Source organism: Anomalospiza imberbis, chromosome Z (genome assembly GCF_031753505.1).
Source record: "Anomalospiza imberbis isolate Cuckoo-Finch-1a 21T00152 chromosome Z, ASM3175350v1, whole genome shotgun sequence".
In the NCBI taxonomy this organism is placed as follows: Eukaryota; Metazoa; Chordata; class Aves; order Passeriformes; family Viduidae; genus Anomalospiza; species Anomalospiza imberbis.
In genome coordinates, this window is record NC_089721.1 from 29,982,601 (window position 1) to 30,003,659 (window position 21,059).

The window sequence follows — 21,059 nt, forward strand, 5'->3', positions numbered from 1 at the left end:
AGAGTGGTGCAAAAGCTTCATTGCTTGCATTGGATTTAATCCACTTACCTGAGCAACAGTCTGGCAAAGCATGTTTTGCCTTCTCCACTGAAAAGCAGCAGCACCATTTCAGGACAGAGCATTGCCTGGGACATATCTCCCCTACCCTGGAATAGTTGTTCCATTCACATCAAATTAGCTTGGTGAGAATGTGAGTAGCATTGCATTCTCTGTCTTAGAATATTAATCTGAGCTATGTTAAACATTAGTATTTCATGGAGAGAGAGCGTAGAGAAGATTAGAGTAGCCTTCATTGTAAGGCTGTGATATATTCCAGCATCCCTGGTAGTTGTTTGATTCATCATAAAAAGGTTATTTTCCAAAGCCCAAATACTTTTTCAGCTGCCACACTTGGACTAAAGTAAATGTCTGCATCTTGTTTGTTCATTGTAACTTAAAGAGAAGGTGCTGCTATCAAATGGAGTTGATCTTTATTTTCACAATTCTACTTAGTTGCCTGCTCCACATTTTTTGCTGCTGTATACCAGTTTGACTTACTTGAAAATTAGGACTGTGAAAAATGGCATTAAGATGAAGTCTTATTCTTTAGAAGAATCTCCATTATACCATAGCTGTTAGTTCTCCAGGTGAGCTGACTGCAGTTTTGTGTGTTACATTCTGAGAATTTCTTCTCAAATTCCCTAAAGAGTCCTGGCAATAACATAGCATAAAAACTAGCACAAAAGTTCTGGGAGCTGTAATTTTACTTATTTCTGCAAGTGCCCAAGAGGACACAAGCAGCAAGAGGAGAATCTGAACCAAACACCTACCTGACCTTATTCCTTCCTGTAGAGTCTGCTCTAAAGGTAGCTCTTTTCAGCTCTTTTCAGTGATGGTGCAGCAAGGATTAGCACAAATTAGCCGTCCTAAGAAGAGTATCCACATATACAGAATGCATTCTTAAAGCTAATGGATTTAATATTACTGCCTGCTTGAATTTTATTCAAGAATTTGTACGGAAAAATGTTGCTGTCTTAATCACCCGATTGAAATTGCATAGTCTTGTACTAGCTTACTATCTCACCTTGTTTCACTTTTTTTTCTTTAAATGACATGTAGGAGAAGATAAATGAGTGATGTGGCTTACAGAAAAGCAGAAGGCAGAGACTTGAGGCTATTCATAGAGTATTGTCTGTACTTTCTGCCTTTCTAGTAAAATAGATTAATGTGAGATGTGCCCTTCTAAAGAAAAAAATAAACCTCTGGGACAGAGATCATTTGAGATCACAATCACATCTGTTTTTCTTTACTTACTCATTGTGAAAAGTTGAGTTGTACAGAACTCATTTCCAAAAAAAAAACTCAAAAACAAGCAAACAAACAAACAAAAACCCAACCCAAAACACAAGAAGATCTGAGCAGTGCTTTGCAGCAAAGAAAGGAATTGCCTCTTTATAGGTGGTACAATAGCATAAGCAAAGGTGGTGCTGTAGCATAAGCAAGTGGAACTGTGCATAATTCCTGTCTTAAGTTTCCTTTCTTCTGGAGCCCTCATGCTAATTCTTTATTGATTAATTGTATCAGCAGTCAGAATGCACAAGAAATGCACAAGCATGAGAATTTTTAGCTTAGCTCTTCATCTTAGGTGGACTAAGATTAATCCTCAGAATATGGTATTTATAGTTCATATTTATAGCTGTTACACAATATGAGTAGTTGGTGAACAGTGGCAGATTCAGTATTTCTGGTAAGTTTGAGATGGTTCTTTGTACTAGTTTTCCATTTTCTCCTAATGTGTGGAAAAAAAGTGTAAAATTCTGTTTCATGTTGTGCCAGAAAAGCAACTGGTTTTCCTAATGTAATATGACTGTAAGCCTCTATTGAGACAGTGATTTTGTGATGTTTGCTAGAAGGAGTGACTACCTTGTGACTTTGGCAGATGAAGTTTGCTAAAAACTGTTGTTTGTAAACAAAATAATTGTGGATAAAATGTCACCGTATGTTTGTATTGTTTACATAAAATGAACACACCATAATTTCCTCTGTTTGGAAAAATCTTACTGAGAAAATTGGATAGGTTTGGATTAGATAATAAGAAGAAATTGTTTACTATGAGGGTCGTGAGGTACTGGAACAGGTTGCCCAGAGAAGTTGTGAATGCCTCAGCTGGAGCTGTGGAAGTGGTCAAGGCCAGGCTGGGTGGGGCTTTGAGCAATCTGGTCTAGTGGAAGACGTCTCTGTCCATGGCAGAGGGGCTGGAACTAGGTGATCTTTAAGGTCCCTTCCAACCCACATCACCTCATGTTTCTAAAATGCTCCTGAGCAAACCAGTAAGGGCTTTCTTCCCTGGGATTACAGATAAGTATTTGATAGATGCTCTTGCATAAAGAACTGTGAAATATGGAACATCCATAGATTTTGTACCCTTTTAATTGTTTTTAATGATTTAAATAAAAGAAGAGCTGAAATAGCAAGAATAGAGTTTTGAATGTATGTAGATTGGTTTAAAAGAGTATTTGTTACGGATGTATGAAAGAGAACACCAAGCAGAATAACACTTCTAATCTCATTTCTTAAGATGCAAAGAGGGCATTTTCCTAATAGAGGATTCATTTCCTTATTGTCATTAATAATAATAATAATAATAACAACAATAAAATATATGCCTGGGTACCACAATTATCCCATCTAGGCTTTAGTATGCATTTGATACTCAGCACTGCAGATGTCTCTGTAACAAAAAGACAGTCTCAAACATCAGCAAGAAGAAATGAGGATCCTATGCATAAAGAGTAAAAATAATTATGACAGAATTAGTAAGGATTTCATAGAAACACAGTAATGACTATTATATGTGAAGACCTAATGCAGCTACGCCTATATCTTTAATGACTGGTTAAGGGATGAGGGGCACAAGTATGTCATTCTGTGTTCTTCCAGTTGCAGGACATGATGCTGGAAGAAAATAGGAAGACTCAGAAGGTCAATAACTTGCTCCAAGAGTGGTATCACCAGCAGAATTTTAGGGGGTTTTATCATGGCTTGGCTTAATCAAGTCTGGGCCTGCTGATGACAGACAGGGTACACCTGTCTCAAAGGGGCAAAGGGTTAGCAGGGCTTAGTGAAGGACCCTTAAACTAGATTTGAAAGAAGAAATGGATGAAACCAGGCATGCTAGAGATAAGCCTAGGAGTGGCACATCACTGTTTGAGGAGCAATGTGCTATTGTGGTCCTTCAGTCTGCTCTGTCGTGTGCGGAGTACGCCAAAGCACATTTGATATGTCCCAGTACTACTTCACATAACACCTTCACCATCTCAGTGGAGGTGGTAGGTCAAGATCCATATACAGCTTCAAAGACCTAATCATCATCAATCCATTAGAAACAACTGAAGCACCTGAGAACAGTCACATGGTAATTAAGACTCCTTCCCATCCAATATATGACAGGACTGATAGCCCACCTAAAGTACCTCTACACCAATGCATGCAGCACGCACAACAGGAGGAACTGGAAGCCATTGAGCAGATGGAAAACTATGATGTAATTGCAGTACCATAAACATGGTGGGATTACTTACACAACTGGAGTAATGCAATAGATGGCTATAAACTCTTTAGAAAGGATAGGCAAAGAAGGAGAGGTGGTGTGGTAGCCCTGTATGTTTTGGAGTGTTTGACTTTCTAGAGCTTGATGATGGTGATAAAAGGGTTGAGTAATTATGGGTAAAACCAACAAAATCAATGTCTTGGTGGGAGAGAGATAGACCATCCAACCAGTTCAAAGAGGAAGAAAAAAATACGCTATAAGAAGTCTTAGAATTGCTGGACCTTTTTCTTCTGGGACACTTCAACATACCAGATGCCTGCTGGAAATACAACATAGCAGAAAGGGAACAGCCCAGGAGGTTTCTGAACTGTGTGAAACATGCCTTGATACTTCTCTCACAATGGATGAGGAAGCCAGCCAGGGAAGGTGCCCAGCTGAACCTGCTGCTTGTGAACAGAGGTTTAGTGGGAGATGTGGTGGTCAGAGGCCACTACATCTTGGGCACAGAGACCACTAAAGGAGAGCTTCTTTCTATTCTCAGAGCTGTAAGGAAGGGGTCAGCAGAACTGCCAGAACTGCCTGGGACTTCCAGGGGGCAGACTTTGGCTTGTTTATAGGACTGGCTGATAGTGTTCCTTGGGATGTGGTCTCAAGGGGACAAGGAAGTGCAGGAAGGCTGAACATTGAGAAAACAATCTCAAAGGTGCAGGAGCAGGCTGTCCTTATATGCTGAAAGAGGAGCTGTCTGGGAAGAAGACTGGCCTGGCTGAGCAGAGCTTAGGCTGAACTCAGGAGAAAAAGGAGAGTTTATGAACTTTGGAAGAAGGCACAGGCAGCTCAGGAGGACTACAAGGATATTGTGAGGTAATGCAGGGAGAAAATTAGATGGGCCAAAGCCACTTAATTTGGCTTCTGCAGTTAAAGACAATGAAAGGTGTTTCTGGAAATGAAAGGTGTTCTAGAAAGACAGCAGCAGCAGAAGGAGGGTTAAGGACAATCTCCATCCTTTCTTGGATACAATAGGAAACGTTGCAACTAGGAATAAGCGGAAAGCAGAGGTATGGAATGCCTTTTTTTGCCTTATTCTTTAACAGCAAGATTGACTGTCATCAGGGTCAATCAGACCCCTGAGCTGGAAGACAAGGATGGGGAGTGGAATGAAGCCCCCACAATCAATGGGGAAATGGACAGTGACTTGCTGTACTACTTAACACACACGAATCTCTGAGGCTGGATGAGATCCACTCAAGAGTACTGAGGATGCTGATGGAAGTGCTCACAAGCCACTTTGCATCATTTATCAGCAGTCCTGGCTAACTAGGGAGGTCCCAGTTGACTGGAGTTGGCAAATGTGATGCCCAGCAACAGGAAGGGTGGGAAGGAGGATCTAGAGAACTACAGGCCTGTCAGTCTGACCTCGATACCAGGGATGGCATGAAGCAGATCACCTTGAGTGCCATCACACAGCATGTGCAGGACATCAAGGGGGTTGTGCCCCGCCAGCCTGTGTAGCAGTCAGAGGCCCTGCAAGGCCTCCCTGGCGGATACCCGCCTAAGACAAGAAATGCAGAGTCATGATGAGTGGACCAAAGTAGCCCCTCTTCCGTCTTTGGACCCTTGTTATCTCTCTGTAAGGCTATAGATCGTATTCTCCTCAACCCTGGCCACTGGACAATTTCCAACACCCCAGTAGTTTACTTAAACCCCCATCTCTGCCCAGTTCAGCGGAAGAGCTGTCACTGGAACCCTTTGCAGGACCCTGATAATAAAGACACCGCTGCGGAACTCTACACAGGCTTCTCCTCTCTCAATCCCTGCATCTGCCAAGGCACCTTTGCGAGCTCAGAGCTGGAATCACTAAGAGCTGAACTCACAGAGCTGAAATCACTCAATAGTGCTCACTTAGGTTGCTTGTGGCTGGGAGCTAGCCCAAGGGACCCAGAGAGGTTGTGCCTCATCCGCACAGTGCTATCCGGGACACCTACGGAGGCAGCTGCCCGGGGGGCCAGACGGACCCTTGGGGCCCCAGGCCGTGATAAGCCTGGATTTGTCAAACGCAGGTCCTGCTTGACCAATCTGATCTCCTTCTATGACAAATTGACTCATGTAGTAAATGTGAGAAAGGCTATGAATGTTGTCTACCTGGACTTTAGTAAAGCATTTGACACCATTTCCCACATGGAGATACTGGCTTTCCATGGTGTGGATGGGTGGACTGGGTGTGGACAGTTCACTGAGTGTATGGCAGAGCTCAAAGAGTGGTGGTGAATGGAGCTAAATCCAGCTGTCCGTCACTGGTGGTATTCTCCAGGGCTCTGTACTGGGGCCAGTCCTGCTTAATGTCTTTATTGATAATTTGGATGAGGGGATCAAGTACACCCTCTCATTTTGCAGATGACGCAAGTTGGGTTGGAGTGTTGATCTTCTGGAAGGTAGGAAGGCTTTTCAGAGGGGTCAGACAGGCTGGATGCATGGGCTAAGGCCAGTGGTATGAGGTTCAGTAAGGCAAAATGCTGTGGGCTGTCCTTGGGCCACAACAACCCCATGCAACAACGCTACAGGCTGGGGAATGAAAAACTTCATGATGGGAAAGGACCTGGGGGTCATTTAGTCTAGATCTCCAAAGGTCCCTTCCAACCCTGACTATTCTATGGTGCTGTGATTCTGTGCTGGCCTACAGCAAATAATCACGAGCCAACTGTGTGTCCAGGTGGCCAAGAAGTCCAGTGCCATCCTGGTTTGTATTACCAATAGTGCGGCCAGCAGGACCAGGGCAGTGATTTTCCTGTTGTACCCCTGGCACTGGTAAGGCCACATCTCAAATCCTGTGTTCACTTTTGTGCCCCTCACTACAAGAAAGACATTGAATTGTTGGAGTGTGTCTAAGAAGGACAATGGAGCTGGTGATGGGTCTGAAGCCCAAGTCCTGTGGGAAGCAGTTGAGAGAGGTGGATGTTTCAGCCTGGAGAAAATAAAGCTCAACAGAGACCTTATTGCTCTCTACAACTGCCTGACAGGAGGGCATAGCCAGGTAGGGGTCAGCCTCTTGTCCCAAGTAGCAAATGACAGGACAAGAGGAAGTTACTTCAAGATGTCTCAGAGAAGGTTAGATCAGATGTCACAAAAATCGCTTCATGGAGAGGGTTATCAAGCATTGGATCAATTATCATGCATAGAAGTCACCATTGATGGAAGTATTTAGAATATGTGTAGGTATGGTGCTTGGGGACATGATTTAGTGATGGAGCTGGAAGTGTTAGGTTTATGGTTGGACTTGATGATCTAAAGTGTCTTTTCCAGCTTAAATATTGCTATGATTCTATGAATTTGTGGAAGATGAAGAAGTATGCCATATTCTAATACTTAGTCTCTGAATGCTGATGTCTGACCATTGCAAGGTACTAGTGTAAATTGGCTTTTGTTCTGACTTAATGTGGCAGTTTCTTTCTAATGGATTCTCATCAGAGTTCATCATATCATGTGATGCAGCTTTCCCATATGTCCAGTCCAGTATCGTTGAAGTTAATTAGCTACTGAGTCATAGCAGGGAATGAGTTTTGGAGTGGAGATGGGTAGGTAGTAGCACTTCAACTGCCCTAAAGAAACTGGGATCTTTGCACAGTAGTGGCAGGTGTGTCATAAAGTGAGCAGAATATTCTTCATTTCTGTTAGAGCATGTGGAGGACAAGGCAGATACCAGAAAGTATCTTAAAATGGTACCATCATATGTGTTTACACTATTGAATTCCTGGGTATATATCATGTTATAATTGCCTTTTCTTCTTACCATTGCAGAATATAATCATACTGAACATTGCAAGTACAGATTTTTCATCATAGAGACTGAAATAAAACTTTATTTTCAGGATTAGTTTCTACAAACTGTGATAGTGCATATTCAGTATGTACGTGGCTGGAGCCACAGACAGTGCATGCACTCTGCCATAAATCTGTGCTGAGTCATTTTCTGTCACTGCCGCGTAGTCCACAGCATGACACTCGCATTTGTGTGGTTTTAGAGCTGCTGGAATTATTTTCCATTCTTTTCTTCAACATCGTTGGATAATTTAGTATTGCTTTGAACTTAATGGAAGCTAGATCTACAAATACTTTGACCTTCATTAGTTCCACTGTTTTTTGGAAGGCCAGCATTGAAAATGAGATGCCAAATCCAATTTACCAAATAGGAAAAGAATATGTATTCTGCAACGTCTGTAATGTATCCTGGAGTTGAACTAGCAAGAAGAAGTGTTTTGCCTGCACTGTGTGTTTGACCTTATATTTTGGGGATAGTTGTCTTGGGGAAAGGGATGATGTAAGACAACTGGAAGGTGAAAAGATTTTGAACACATTGATCAAGGTTTCTCAGGAGACATCTGGCAATTTCCAAAAGCAATTCTTTATGGTTCTTTGCTTCAGCCACTCATGTTGCCTCTGTGCTCATGCACACCCAGAGGTGTTTGACACAGACATGAGAATAGAACAAGGCCCAATGTTGAACTACAGTGTGTACTGGTACAGTATTGCATGAACCAACATATGCATTACTGTCTAGATATTTTTAAGACTCATGTGCAAACTCAGACTAATGTAAAGTTTTGTTGTGATTAAATATAATTGTTAATCATGGCTAATCTCTAAAGATAGCAATTCAGGAAGTACTTTGTTACTCAGTGCTGTTTATGCACTTAGAAAGCTTTATTCCAGCTGAGTTGGCTGATTGAATTACACAGAGGGCATTCAGAATTACCCAGGCAACCCTTCAATTGGTCCTTTTGTGCTCAAAATTTATCTCAGTCATCATATTTCAAAGCTGAGCCTGTGTCTCAGGTTGATTTTTCCCACCCCAAAAGCATCTACCAGAATGGAAAATTAATGGATTTGGGTTTGGGAAGTAGCCTCATAAACTTCTCCTCCAGCCTCTAAAGTCAGGCTTCAGTAGATTTCCAGCAATGAAGCATAGTATGTCCATTTCAGTGAAGAGCTGAAAGCTAAAGGCAAAAGCTAGCCTCTTAAGCTGCTCAGGAGCCTCTTGAAGTACTATGTTGAGTGCTACAAATTGTGGTTATACTTTTTTAAAATGTTTTTAATAATTATAGCCATTATGACATCTTCACTTTACTGTTGTCATACAGTTGTGCAACTTGGGAGTTTCACAAAGTATAGGGGTTAGCAAAATATTGTCCTCTGTTAACATTAACACGCAACACAAAAGTAGATGAAACTTGTCAGTTTGTCAAGAGGTAAACAGGAATTTGCTTCCAGTCCACTGATGTCAGATGATACCTTCATGGTGAAAAATCCCAAGCTAAGAGCTGAGCTTGCTTGTGTAGGTACTGATCAGTTCAGGTAGTTGAATAATTCAGAAGTTCACAATAGTGGAATAATGAAGACCAGTTCTTCAAAATTAGCAATAAGTAGAATGTTATTAACATTATCAACATATGGTATCATTTCATCAATAACTATTTTGCTTAGAAAAGAACAACTGGTGTTTAAATTCTTTCTTTATATAGCACTTTCATAAGGTTTATGTAAGCAATCTTAATACAGGGCAATAACTGAAAAGAAACCAATTTTAAACTATAGGAGGAATAATATGCATATTGTGTAGAGATGTCTTAATTATTATTTTTTTTCAAAAATAAAACCCAAGAACACTATCTGAAGAAGTCATCATATATCACTCACGTTGTCAAACAGTTTTCACTGGGTGCTCTTTTTCAGACTTTTTTAGCTTTCCTTGAGCTCTCTAGAAATCTTTCCAAGTTTCAACAGCAATTACATTATACACATCAGTGTGAAAGTATTATTCAGGACATTTTTCAGTTGCCTGATTCTGCAATTTATGTGCAGTTCTGGAGACATCACCTACCTATGTTAGCAATTTAAAAGTTATTTTCATGCCTGTTTGCAAAAGGCTGAGTCATGCCCACTATACTTGCTTCATTTTGTTAGCAGAAGCAGTCTAAGGAAAGAGAAGTGTGTGGAAGCCGAATGTTTGCTGTCATAGGAGAGGGTTCCAATACGCCTACTCTATAACAGGGATGACAGGTGGGCAGCACATAAATGGAGACTAGGGACCGATGTGAAAATCAGTGACACAAATTGGAGAGAAGTGTCTTCAGTTTTAGCACCAAGTTGTTAGGAACACTGCCGTGCTGTGACTGGTCTGAGTAAAAGAGTCTTTGGGTAGACACAAGGAGAAGCCCTTTCCTTATGTGGACAACCTGGCAACAGTGTTGGGGCCCAGAGAAGCTGGGCCATCTCCGTCCTTGTAGGTTTCACAGTTTGAATGGGCAGAGCCCTGAGCAGCCCAGTCTGACCCCAGCAGCTTAGCACTAGAGCTCCACAGGTGCCTGAATTACCCCATCTCCCTGTGGAGAAGACCATACATACCAATATATGTATGCATATATATTTAATAGTAAATTTCAAGCTACTTGCAAAAGCTTAAGAAGTTAGATACATGTATACCTCTGTATGCACACATAAAGATGTGCGTGTGTCTGTGTGCACACACTGGCACATATGTGCACATGTTCTCTCACTCTTGTCTGTGTGGCCAGGCTTGATGCAGCCCAGACAAGTTTTAACCCCTGTCTAGACTAGTCCACATGCCAAGGGAGAGCCATGTGAACACTTGTCAGAGACACCCTGTGGATCCCAAGGGACCACCCACATTATCAACAAACAGACATCCTCAGGCAGCCTGTGCTGCAGGGATACTTTGTAGTCTGGCCAAAGTCTTTTTTGGTGTGTCCTGGCTAACACTGTTAGGTAGGTGTAGTGTTAATGCAATGATTTCAGATGCCATAGTTCTCCCTGAAACACAACACTGTCCTTCAACTCCTTTTGAATGAATCCCTAACTTCATTCATCCACTTTGATAATCTGCTTACTGGAGCTTTTCTTACAGAGTGAAGAGGATGAGGAGGAACAGCCTCTCAGCCTGGCCTGGCCTGAAACCCCACGCAAGCAGGTCACCTATCTTCTCGTGTTACCCATTGTTTTTCCACTGTGGGCAACCCTGCCAGATGTCAGAAAACCTGTAAGTAACTGTTGTTGTAAGTCGGTGTGTTCTGCACAAAAGGGTGGCTCTCTAATTAAATGCCAAATAAGAACTAGAACTATTAGGTTTTTCTAATTGTTTCTTCTTTGAAGAGGTTACAACATTAGTATTCAATTCTTCTAATGGCAAATGGGTGTTTATGAGCAACTGGCTGGTAAAAGCTCTATAAACACTATAATTTGTATTCACTTATACTTTACGATATAAGGTAAAAAATTCTTTGGGGCCTTCACATTTGTATTTCTGGATCTCTGCTGAACACATGAGTGCTGAGTATCTGTCTATCTGCAGCGACCTATAGGGTATGACTGGAAGGCTTTTAGGCTGTCTACATTTTTACTGTAGTTCAAACATAATGATATGCATTTCTCTTAGATTTATGTTCTATTAGACCTTTTTCTTCCATCCATAATCTTGTAATTTTCATACTAGAATGAGATCTATAAGTCCTTTCATGTATAAAATACTTGCTAGTTTTGTCCTAAACACAGTTTGAAGTAAGGTAAGACTGACAATTTATCAAGGCTTACCACTTTTATACTTATATATACAAATAGACCTGAATGGGAAAGCTCATGGTAAGTAAAAGAGAGAGCATCAAGACCTGAAAAAAAAATTGTGGTGTTTTAATCTCTTTTCCTTTCTGGATCAAAAACGGGTTTAAAACTGCTGCAAGAGAGGCATGCAACACCCTGAATTCTTCTTTCCTCCCCACACACAGTGAAAAACCGTCTCATCCCACACACTGAAAAACTGCAATTCAGTGCAAGAAGGAAGCTAAAATAAGATCTCTGGCATGTTTTTAGATAGAAGGTTCCAAAGGCTATAAAGTAACATTTTCCCTTCTTTCCCTTTTGATGCTTTTTCCCTTCCCAATTTTTAAGCTTTCTTTTTCATAAAGATTCCAGAAAACTCTGGAAATCACTGTTGTTGCATAACAAACAGAACATGCAACATGAATGTCAAGATTGTTCATTTTTGAATTTAATCCCTCCTTTCCTCATTCAAAACCATCCTTGTAATTTTTTTCATAATTTGATATAAAATGAGCAAGAAATATTTATGGGCATTATTTTGAATTTTGCAAATCTGAAGCTTATATAAGTAAATCTGTATCTTTATCCAATATTCTGTACCGTACAAATGAGAACATTTTTTAAATAATAGTTCTGGAAAGTGAATATCTTGACAAGCTGCCTGCAGCTATATGATGCATGTGATTGTTAACACTAGTACCATTCACAACAGAACTCCATGCTGACATCCCACAGCTAGAACACCCTGCCATACCACAAAAGATAAAAATGGATGTATGTTCCAGATTGGCAAGTTTTAAAAACAGAGTTTTAAATCTCCATTCACTGAAAGGAATAGTTTATACAAAAAAAAAAAAAATGTAGTTTGTAATTACATGTAGATAACCAGAAGAGGTAATGGGCTTTATCAGTATGACAAGCTTCTTACTATGAACATTGCTGTCAAAGAATTAACCGGATGGTTGCATAAACTATCTAACATTTTAAGTATGCTTCATTAATGTATCTTCAAAATATTCTCACTTATTTCTGTGTGCCATGCCCACTAATCCCTTCCTAACAAAAATGATGTCTGCTATCACAGCTCAGCATGTGCATCAGAAAACAATTTTCAATGAAAACTGTGAGATAAATGTTAAACCTAAAATAACACTCAACTAGACTTTTTAGGTAGGTCTACCATCAGGGGCTCAATATGCAAGTGTGGTAATTTTAGTCAGAAACCCAAATTCTGCATCAGGATGCTCAGATTAGCATATGCATATATAAAGTGAATGCTTGTGTGCTATATAATGATTTGAAAGGCCATATGGAGCCTTTGACATCCTCTGTGGGTGTCCACTTTTCAGTAAGTTCTTATTTCTATATAGAGTCTTTTTTCTAGTGTATATTTTATCTCCACAAATGGGAGATGGTTTCCCTGCATTTATTACTACTATTCTGAGATACATTTAGCTCCATGAAACCCAGAAGCTCTAGAAAAATTATTTTGTATACAAGGTATCTGGTTCTAAAGTTGGCAAAATCCTGCTGCCTTATTATGCTCTGGTGCACACATATGCAGATTTTTATATACTTAAAGTAGATTATGCATTAGTTCAGCTAACTGGCAGCTGATTGACTAGCTGAGCTGTTTTAATGTGTTTATTGCCTTAATAACACCTGCTCACATTAAGCCAGTATATATTAAAATCCTTACTATAACATCAATAATATTGTTGGCATATCCCAGAGGTATATGTATGCCCTTAGGGAATTTTTTCCTGAGCTTTTGCTCAGGTGTTTTGAACAATAATGGCTATTTTTCCTGTACTAATGGCTTGTTTCCCCAGTGGCTGTGTAAAGGTCACATGTATAACTGCCCATCTCCTGGAGTAACAGATACTAAAAGACTGAAAGAAAAATTATGTGACCAAGGTGCCCCAGTAGGTCAGAAGCAGACATTGAACACCACCTCTTTTATTATAACCTTACTCCACTGTCCATCCCTTTGCATTACAGGCCAGAAAAATGGCGCTTGGGGCTCCAGTCCTGCCATCACTGGGCCCGTATGGGGGAGTTCCTTCTCTGCAAATTCCCATTACAAATGAAGAGCTACAACTTCCATGAACTCTTGTTGCCATACAGAGATGCACTGTTGCCAAGGGGACAAGGACAAAATGTTCCTGTACAGATCCAGTTAGAAGAGCAGATTCTGAGTAATCAGAGTTAAGCACTGTTAAGTGTGAAAGAAAGATCAAACTTTGCAATGCAGATACATTTATGAAGAAGACAAATATGTGAATCATTTAGATTAAAGTTGCTGGTAATAATGCTGGCTAAAATTAAAATAGTTACCCTCCAAATTATTCAGCACCTTCCAGGATCAAGCTCTTAGAAGAAAAGCCTTCATACCTGGATTATTTTTTGCTACTTATAGCCCTGTTTTTCAGACACTGGCATTAAATAAATATATAGAAACGCATCAAGAAAAATGTTCTTAAGATAGACAGGAATGTTCTTTCTGATAGACAGGAACAGTACCAATCCATCCAATCTACAGTGGAGCTACAAAACCCTTTTGCTTTTGTTAAAGGAAAATAGCATATAAACTGAATGAGCCATGGCTTCTCTCATTTATCTGTTACTAGGACCACAAAAGAGCCAATCGCTAATAAACTCTGCACTCTGTCTTTACAAGGCAACCACCACAACAACTACTGAAAAAAGATGGAGAGAAGTATTGCTGTCTGCTGTCTCTGACTAATTCTTCTAGAAAAATACTTAAAATTGGCAGCTGTCTGTAGTTCAAAGAGCTAGGGAGTAGAAATTACATAAATCTCAAAAGAATGCTGAAACTAGTTACAAAACAATCATGATTATTATTGTTACAGTCTGGAATAAAATCCAGCATACCAAAAGAATCAGCATTCTGGTTATGGCTTTTTCAAATTTTCATCTATGTGCATATTATATAGCAGCATCTATGGAGTCCGTTTTTATTTCATCTCCTGTAAAATGTACAGGCTTTAAATTTTGCCCTTTCTGAAATTAAATGTTCCCCATTTTAAAATAGGTAATTTAAGTGTTAAGCCTATTAAAGTATCTTGGAGTGCTGCTTATCAGTTAATTTAAGTGGGAGAGGATTAACTAAGACAGGGGAGGAGTACACATGCTGCAAAGATACTGACTCGTAATTCTTAGCCATCCAAATTCTGTGGGTGTCTGACTTAGGCAGTGTCTCCTTGTTTTGCAAGAACCATTTTATGTATATAATTGCACCATCAGAGAGTTATTACTGACCAGCATGGCTCTGGTTGTATTAGTTTTGCTTAAGCCAGTGTATGCTTAAATCTTGAGTATTGTGCAGTGATCATTCAAATTGCATTGCTGCAAGGTGCTCTGTGCAGACTTTGTGACCAGTTCCAAAAAGTTTATTGCTTCTTTATCTCATTTACCATTTGTCTTGCCAAAAGACTGGAGCTTTTACAAGGAAGATGAAAAATGTTGGAAGTTGGAAAAGTTGACTTCCAGGAATGGTGAAAAAAAAGTGCTAGCTGCTTAGTTTTAAAAGAGAAATTGGTATTTAGATTAATTTATTTCTACCAGTCTTAATTCTGCTCCCACTGGTGTCAGATCATTATAATAGCCATTGATATGTTTCTTTCAAATTGTGTTCCTTTTTGCAGTAAGGTCTTCTGTCTCCCAATGCATATAAAATTCTGGTTTTAAACTTAAAATTCTGAGTGGGTTTTAAAAATCATAAGCTCATTATCATATTTTCTGGTTTGATAGAAATTTAGAATTCTCTTTTGAAAAAGTAACTGTAATGAGTTGAGAAGCAATTAAGAAATAGATCAACCAAAGTACCCTGAGTAGTTCTAAAAACAATACTTGTGATTGTAGTGGAATTTATATGAAAAGGATGTTTTCAGGTTGTGGTTATTTAAGGGTAATCTGTTTAAAACACCTACTGGACCACTTTTACTCCAACATATGATCAGTTATTTATATTATGAGGGAGTTTAGAATCATAGATTCATAAAATGGTGTGGGTTGGATGGGAACCTTAGAGATCATCGAGTTCCAACCCCATGACATGGACAGGGACACAATTCACTAGGCCAGATTGCTCAGAGCCCAGTCCAACCTGGCCTTGAGCACTGCCAAGGATGGGGCGTTCCCAATTTCTCTGGGCAGCCTGTTCCACTGTCTCACCATCCTCATACTAAAGACTTCTTCCTAATGTCCAATCTAAACCTTCTTTCTTTCTACTTTTCTAGTCCTCTTGTCCTGTCACTACTTGCTCTTGTGAATAGTCTCTCTTCATCTTTCTTAGAGGCACCTTTCAGGTACTGGAAGACTGCAATTAGGTCACCCCAAAGCCTTCTCTTCTCCAGGTTGTACAATCCAAATTCTCTTAGCCTTTCCTCACAGAAGAGGTGTTCCATCCCTCTGGTAGTGTTGTTAAATCTGTTCCATTTTTAATGTGTGTTTTCCTGTGCATATTCAGTTGTGACATTATATAAGTCATGTTAGTCAGCATGCTCAGTTTTCAGGAGGACATTTAGCATTACGCAAAGCACACAGGGAGCAAGTTAGTGCTCTGTAGCACAAACGGCAGCTGCACCTGCTGCTGGAGCAGATACGGAGCTACTGTTTGTCCCATGCTGTAGATGAGTGTGCACAATTGGCATTGCTGACTTTACCCTTTTTATATCAGTTAATGTCCTGAGCTCATTCCCATTACATCTGCAGAAAGTCTACAGAGTCTCATTGAGCTACAGACCAGCCTCATTGTTTTCAGGTTCAGCTGGCAAAACACAGTGACATTCATGCTTGACCAGCTCTAATGGCCAGCTTGATACACTGATCATCGTTTGGTCTACAGCCACGCTGTGATTCCGTGCTGATCAGTTCCTAAATGTGAAGCTGTTTCATACAAATGCCTGTTGAGTTTGTTATATAAGGAAAGCTGACTGTGCATCTCTGTAAACTCCCTAAAAAAAGAAGTGTTTATTATGGCTTGAAGAATCTGAATCAGAAAAAATGGTATTTTCTCTCCGAAAGTCATACTGAGGGAAAGCCCTGCAATCTCATATACTTCCACAACACCTAGAAATTATCTACAGTCTTAATGAACTCCCTGGTGCAATATGGGCATGTCCTGCAATGAAAGGGGGCACAAAAATTCTGGAATGGAAGTGGATTTAGTGAGGACTAAATGGGAAGAAGTACTGCAGGACTCAGCAGCAGCTGCAAGAAGCATTCAGAGTTCTATAACTCACTTCCACAGGCAGTCCTACTGGTTATTCATGTGAATTTGTAGGACTCGGCTAGTATGTTTTGCATGTTTTAATAGCATTATAACATTAAATTTCTCTAGAAAATGAGGCATGGAAAATATGTGCTTAACATATCTTGTATTGAGAAAGTGAGTAGTTTTCACTAGCAAAGTAAGTGCCACAATAAATTTTAGGTGTATATGTTTTTAGCTCTGCCATATGGCAGTCTTTTTTATACTGACTGTGAAATTTGTTGCAAAAAGTTACTAATGTAGGAAGGAAAGATATGGGCACCTGTTGAAGCAATTTGAAAACATTCATTCTGAAGAAACATTAAATCGTTAATAAATTCAGAAGTCAAACCACTATTGAGCTAAACACATATGCAAACTGCATCGTGACATATTATGATAAAAATGACAACTGAGAACTTTCCATTCATCATACAAGTTTTTAGGAAATCTTATTTGATCATTGAAGCAATTGGAAGAATGAGGCATAGGTACTTATATACCAATGTCAGGACATCTGTTTCTTACATTTCTTGACAGATATTTTGATCATCTGATGGTGATCAGAACAGTTGATTAGAGCAGGCAATCAGAAAAAATGAGAAGACACTCTCTCATTATGAAGCAATTAAGAGTATGGCATGTCACCCTTCAATATAGGTTTTCACTGTTTCTCCTTGTTTCTGTTTCAGACATCAAGAAAATTTTTTCCTATCACGTTTTTTGGCTCTATCAGCTGGATTGCCTTTTTTTCTTACTTGATGGTCTGGTGGGCACACCAGGTAAGGAGGTGATACTGGTACAAAATAAAAGCCCTGCATTATGTTTTGCACTGTAAAAGATCATTTCTAATCAGAGTTCATCTATCTCATGCTGGGTGCTGCTTTATTTTGGGAGCTGTAACCATGGATGAAGTAAATCAGTACTCACTAAATGGAAAGTAGTTCAGAGGGCTGTTGGTCAGGTTGGCCTGACCACAGGACTTTATCATTCTTGCAACATTAGAGCTGTCAACAGCTGCTTGTCAATACCTTATGCTTCTATTTGAAAGCCTTACCTTTCTCTTGATACATGGGGAAATCCGTGAAGACTAGTTATTTCTCTATCTTGCCTGGTATTCTCCAAGCTAGTGGGAAAGTCCAGGACAGCAAAAAACATTTCTTCACTGCAGGACACTTTTTTCTGGTTTTATTTAAACCCTTCTAGGTTGGAGAGACCATTGGTATTACTGAAGAAATCATGGGATTGACTATTCTTGCTGCTGGCACATCCATTCCTGACCTTATTACCAGTGTTATTGTAGCACGCAAAGGTCTGGGGGACATGGCTGTATCCAGTTCTGTTGGAAGCAACATATTTGACATCACAGTGGGGTAAGTTCTACACCAAGAAAATTGTGTCTATTTTAAACAAGTCTTTTGTTCTTAGTACATTGCTGTGGTATTGCCCACAAGCAGCAATCTTTAAAAAGGAGAGTAATGCAAATACGAAGCGAATGTTACTGTGGCAAGTGCTCTGAAGTTTATAGATATCTGCATGAAGAAATGTTAAAAATTTGTTGCCTAATCCTTGCTTTGATATGTTACAGAGAGGCTTAGGAAAGTGAATTGCACTTTAAAATTGTGCAAGGGCATTGTTCTGAAGAGGAATTTCAAAGCCTTTTATAGTTTTGTGAGGTTGCTGTTTGCTTTCTGCTACCACTCTTGCTTATACTAGAGCTTTCTTTATAAATGAGGATCAGAAACAATTCATTGCCTCTGCAGAATTCAACATGTTTGCTGTAATAGCAACAGAAAGTCATTGGCTTGTGTAACTGGTTTAGGCTGCTGTTGACATGTGATTAATTTTTTTTCTATACCTGACAAGTCCCAAATTACAAACCAATTCTCTGTTAACAAAAAGAACCCTTTTTATAGCTCTGACAATGTGAAGCTACATGAGATTGTGCAGAAGTTTTCTATTTACACTTCACTGCTTCATGGCAGCTCTAGGGTAATGATTTGTGGCTTAATGTTGTAATTTAAATTATTTTTTGAAATTTTGAGACCAAGGTAGATCAGGCCCAGAAACAGTGTAATCTATGCCTCAGTGTTTTAAAAATGTGCAGGAAATACACAGATACATTCTGTCTTTGCTCCCACATTCCCATCTTCAACACAGGATGGAGGTACTGAGAATCATGTCCATGCTTTCAATTTCTCCATCTTCGATTATTTCTTGCTATCACACACAAACAGAAGAACAGGTCTAGTCATAGTTACAGTACCAGATAGCCTGGTTGTAGAAGAGATCCTGGTTTTCACAGCTGAAAATATACTAGCAACTGCACAAAAAGTACAAAAAAGGATCCTGAAGTTAGAATGTATAGTAAATATATTTTTTACTTTATCTGTTAGCTAATGACAGTACTTTAGACATAGTAGGAAAACTTGGCCAATTTTCTATTAATCCAGGAGCATTAAGTCTTTGAAATACCTATATGCAGCAAACCTGTAAAATACATGAAAACTATGTCCTCCTACTTGGAGTACAGAGGATGCATTACAAAATTATGCATACAAAAGCACTCTTTCACAGTGCTTTCTTACTTTTTAAAAAATGTTTAATCTTCCTGCCAATGGAAATGGTTTTGTCCTGCACCAGTCTGCTACATTTACAACAAAAATGGCACAGTTGAGCTGTAGACTGGTGTAGTTAGTACTGCAGCTGTAATAAATTATTCTCTCCTGAGCTGCTTATTCAAAGTTTTAATGTTGTGAGCTTCTGACAACTCACTTTATGCTTTCTAAGCCTGCTAAGCTGCAATCAGTGTCTTAAATATTTATTTCAGCTTGACATCTTGCAGAGGGATATTGTCTCCTTCTGTGGCATGAGAGATGAGAAATGAAATGACAGCAAACACAGAAATAGAAGTTAAGCTCAAGTTCAATTGAAGTTCACAGTTTAACAGAGATTTATACAGTAAATGTGGACAAAGATATTTAAGGGAGAAATTTTGCAGGCAGTGCCTTGCAGAGTGCTGGCTCTTCATGGCAAGGACATGTTTCTTTCCACCCTCCTGTCAGGCAGGCTCTTGGAAAGAGTGTGCTAATAGCTTCTGCAGATAATGTGAAATCTAGAAACAAATGAAAAGGGTTTTCCTCTTCACAGACAGGATGCCAGGTGATTTGCCAGTCAAGGGAAATATAATTCACCAGTATAATTGGTGGAAGAGTGGGGGGCAAAAAATCTCATGTGTTCTCCCCAAGAACCATGAGAAAGCTTACAATTTATATTTATGCAATTATTAGAAGAGTTGAACCTCTTCCTGCCTCACTTTATGCAGGAAGCCTTTGGTTGTGTTTTGATTTGTCACCAGAAACTTCCTAGTGCTCCCTTCTAGACTTCTGCAATGTTTTAAATTAATTTTTCTGTTTCTTAACAGCCTTCCTCTTCCATGGCTCCTATTTGCTGTGGTTAACAGCTTTGCCCCGGTGACAGTCAGCAGCAATGGTCTGTTCTGTGCGATTGTTCTCCTTTTCATCATGCTGCTCTTTGTCATCCTCTCCATTGCTTCCTGCAAGTGGAGGATGAATAAAATCCTGGGTTTCCTCATGTTTGGGCTTTATTTTGTGTTCCTGATTGTCAGTGTTCTTCTGGAGGACAAAGTGATCCAGTGTCCTGTCTCCATCTAGTGGAAAGGTGCGTTTCTCTACAGAAAAAAAAAAAAAAAAAAAAAAAAGAAAAAAAAAAAGAAAAAAAGAAAAACCAAAACATATATATTTATTAAAGAAAAGATACATATGTCAAAACAAAACAGCGGAAGAGAAAATTGCAGCGGGAATAACCTATGGATCTGTAAATTTCTTCTTCCTCAATTTTAAAAGAGTGAAAGAAAAGGATACGAAGGTCAGTCTCAGAGCTGAAGAATGGCTGCTGCTGGACAGTGCAGTTATGCCTGAAGGGCTGAGTCTGGGTGCACCGAGGGTTCCTCTGCTGCAGAACATCCTCGCTGTTCAGCACTGGACACGCGACATACTCATCAGTGAAAGTTACTGCTTCTCCTCTGCCTATGGTACCTACCCGCAGACTTCTTGTTCTCTGTAGTAGTATACACAGACACACAGTGTGCTCAGTTCTTAAAGCTCTCCTCTTCCAAGAGGAATGTGAATATTAACATTGTGGAGGCACCATCCCCCACACACCCTGATACAGGATTTTTCCGATAACCTGCTGAAACTCCTGAGTGGAAAGCATACACCAAGTGATGAGTCACACACAGAGAAGGGCTTGTATGTCTCTTCATGTAAGTGGATTTATGTGATGTGATTTTAGCAAAGCCAGGGTATTCATCAGTGTTTTGATCATCTGCATCACAGGTCCGTAAAGGCAATCAGCAGGATGTTAATGGTGGTTTTTTACATCTTGCAAAACTCTTCAGGTTCCAGAAACTCTGGCACTGAAGGAGCCCTGATGCCTGACCATTTTGTAACTGGTGCAGATTTTCATTGCATTCTCATGCAAAGACCAGAATGGGGATAATCTTTCTTCTCTAATAGCAATGCAGCATGCAGTAACATCATACAGCTACGTGAACACACCATTTTTTCTAATGCAGCAATATCAACAGTACCAATGGCTTTCAGATGCTGTTATGAGTTTGCCTTT

The 21,059-nt window shown here is 39.8% G+C and overlaps 1 protein-coding gene across 4 annotated transcripts in view; it reads left to right on the plus strand.

The window, feature by feature from the left end:
• SLC24A2 (solute carrier family 24 member 2) overlaps nt 1-20,175 on the plus strand; it is a 105,832-nt gene extending 85,657 nt beyond the window's left edge. For all 4 annotated transcript variants that reach the window (XM_068176921.1, XM_068176924.1, XM_068176922.1 and 1 more), the window contains 4 exons: nt 10,449-10,580; nt 17,105-17,194; nt 17,619-17,785; nt 19,837-20,175. In XM_068176921.1, the coding sequence (XP_068033022.1) occupies nt 10,449-10,580; nt 17,105-17,194; nt 17,619-17,785; nt 19,837-20,086 (639 nt within the window). In that variant the 3' untranslated portion in view covers nt 20,087-20,175. The remainder of the gene's footprint in view (nt 1-10,448; nt 10,581-17,104; nt 17,195-17,618; nt 17,786-19,836) is intronic.
• The last annotated feature ends 884 nt before the right edge of the window (nt 20,176-21,059 follow it).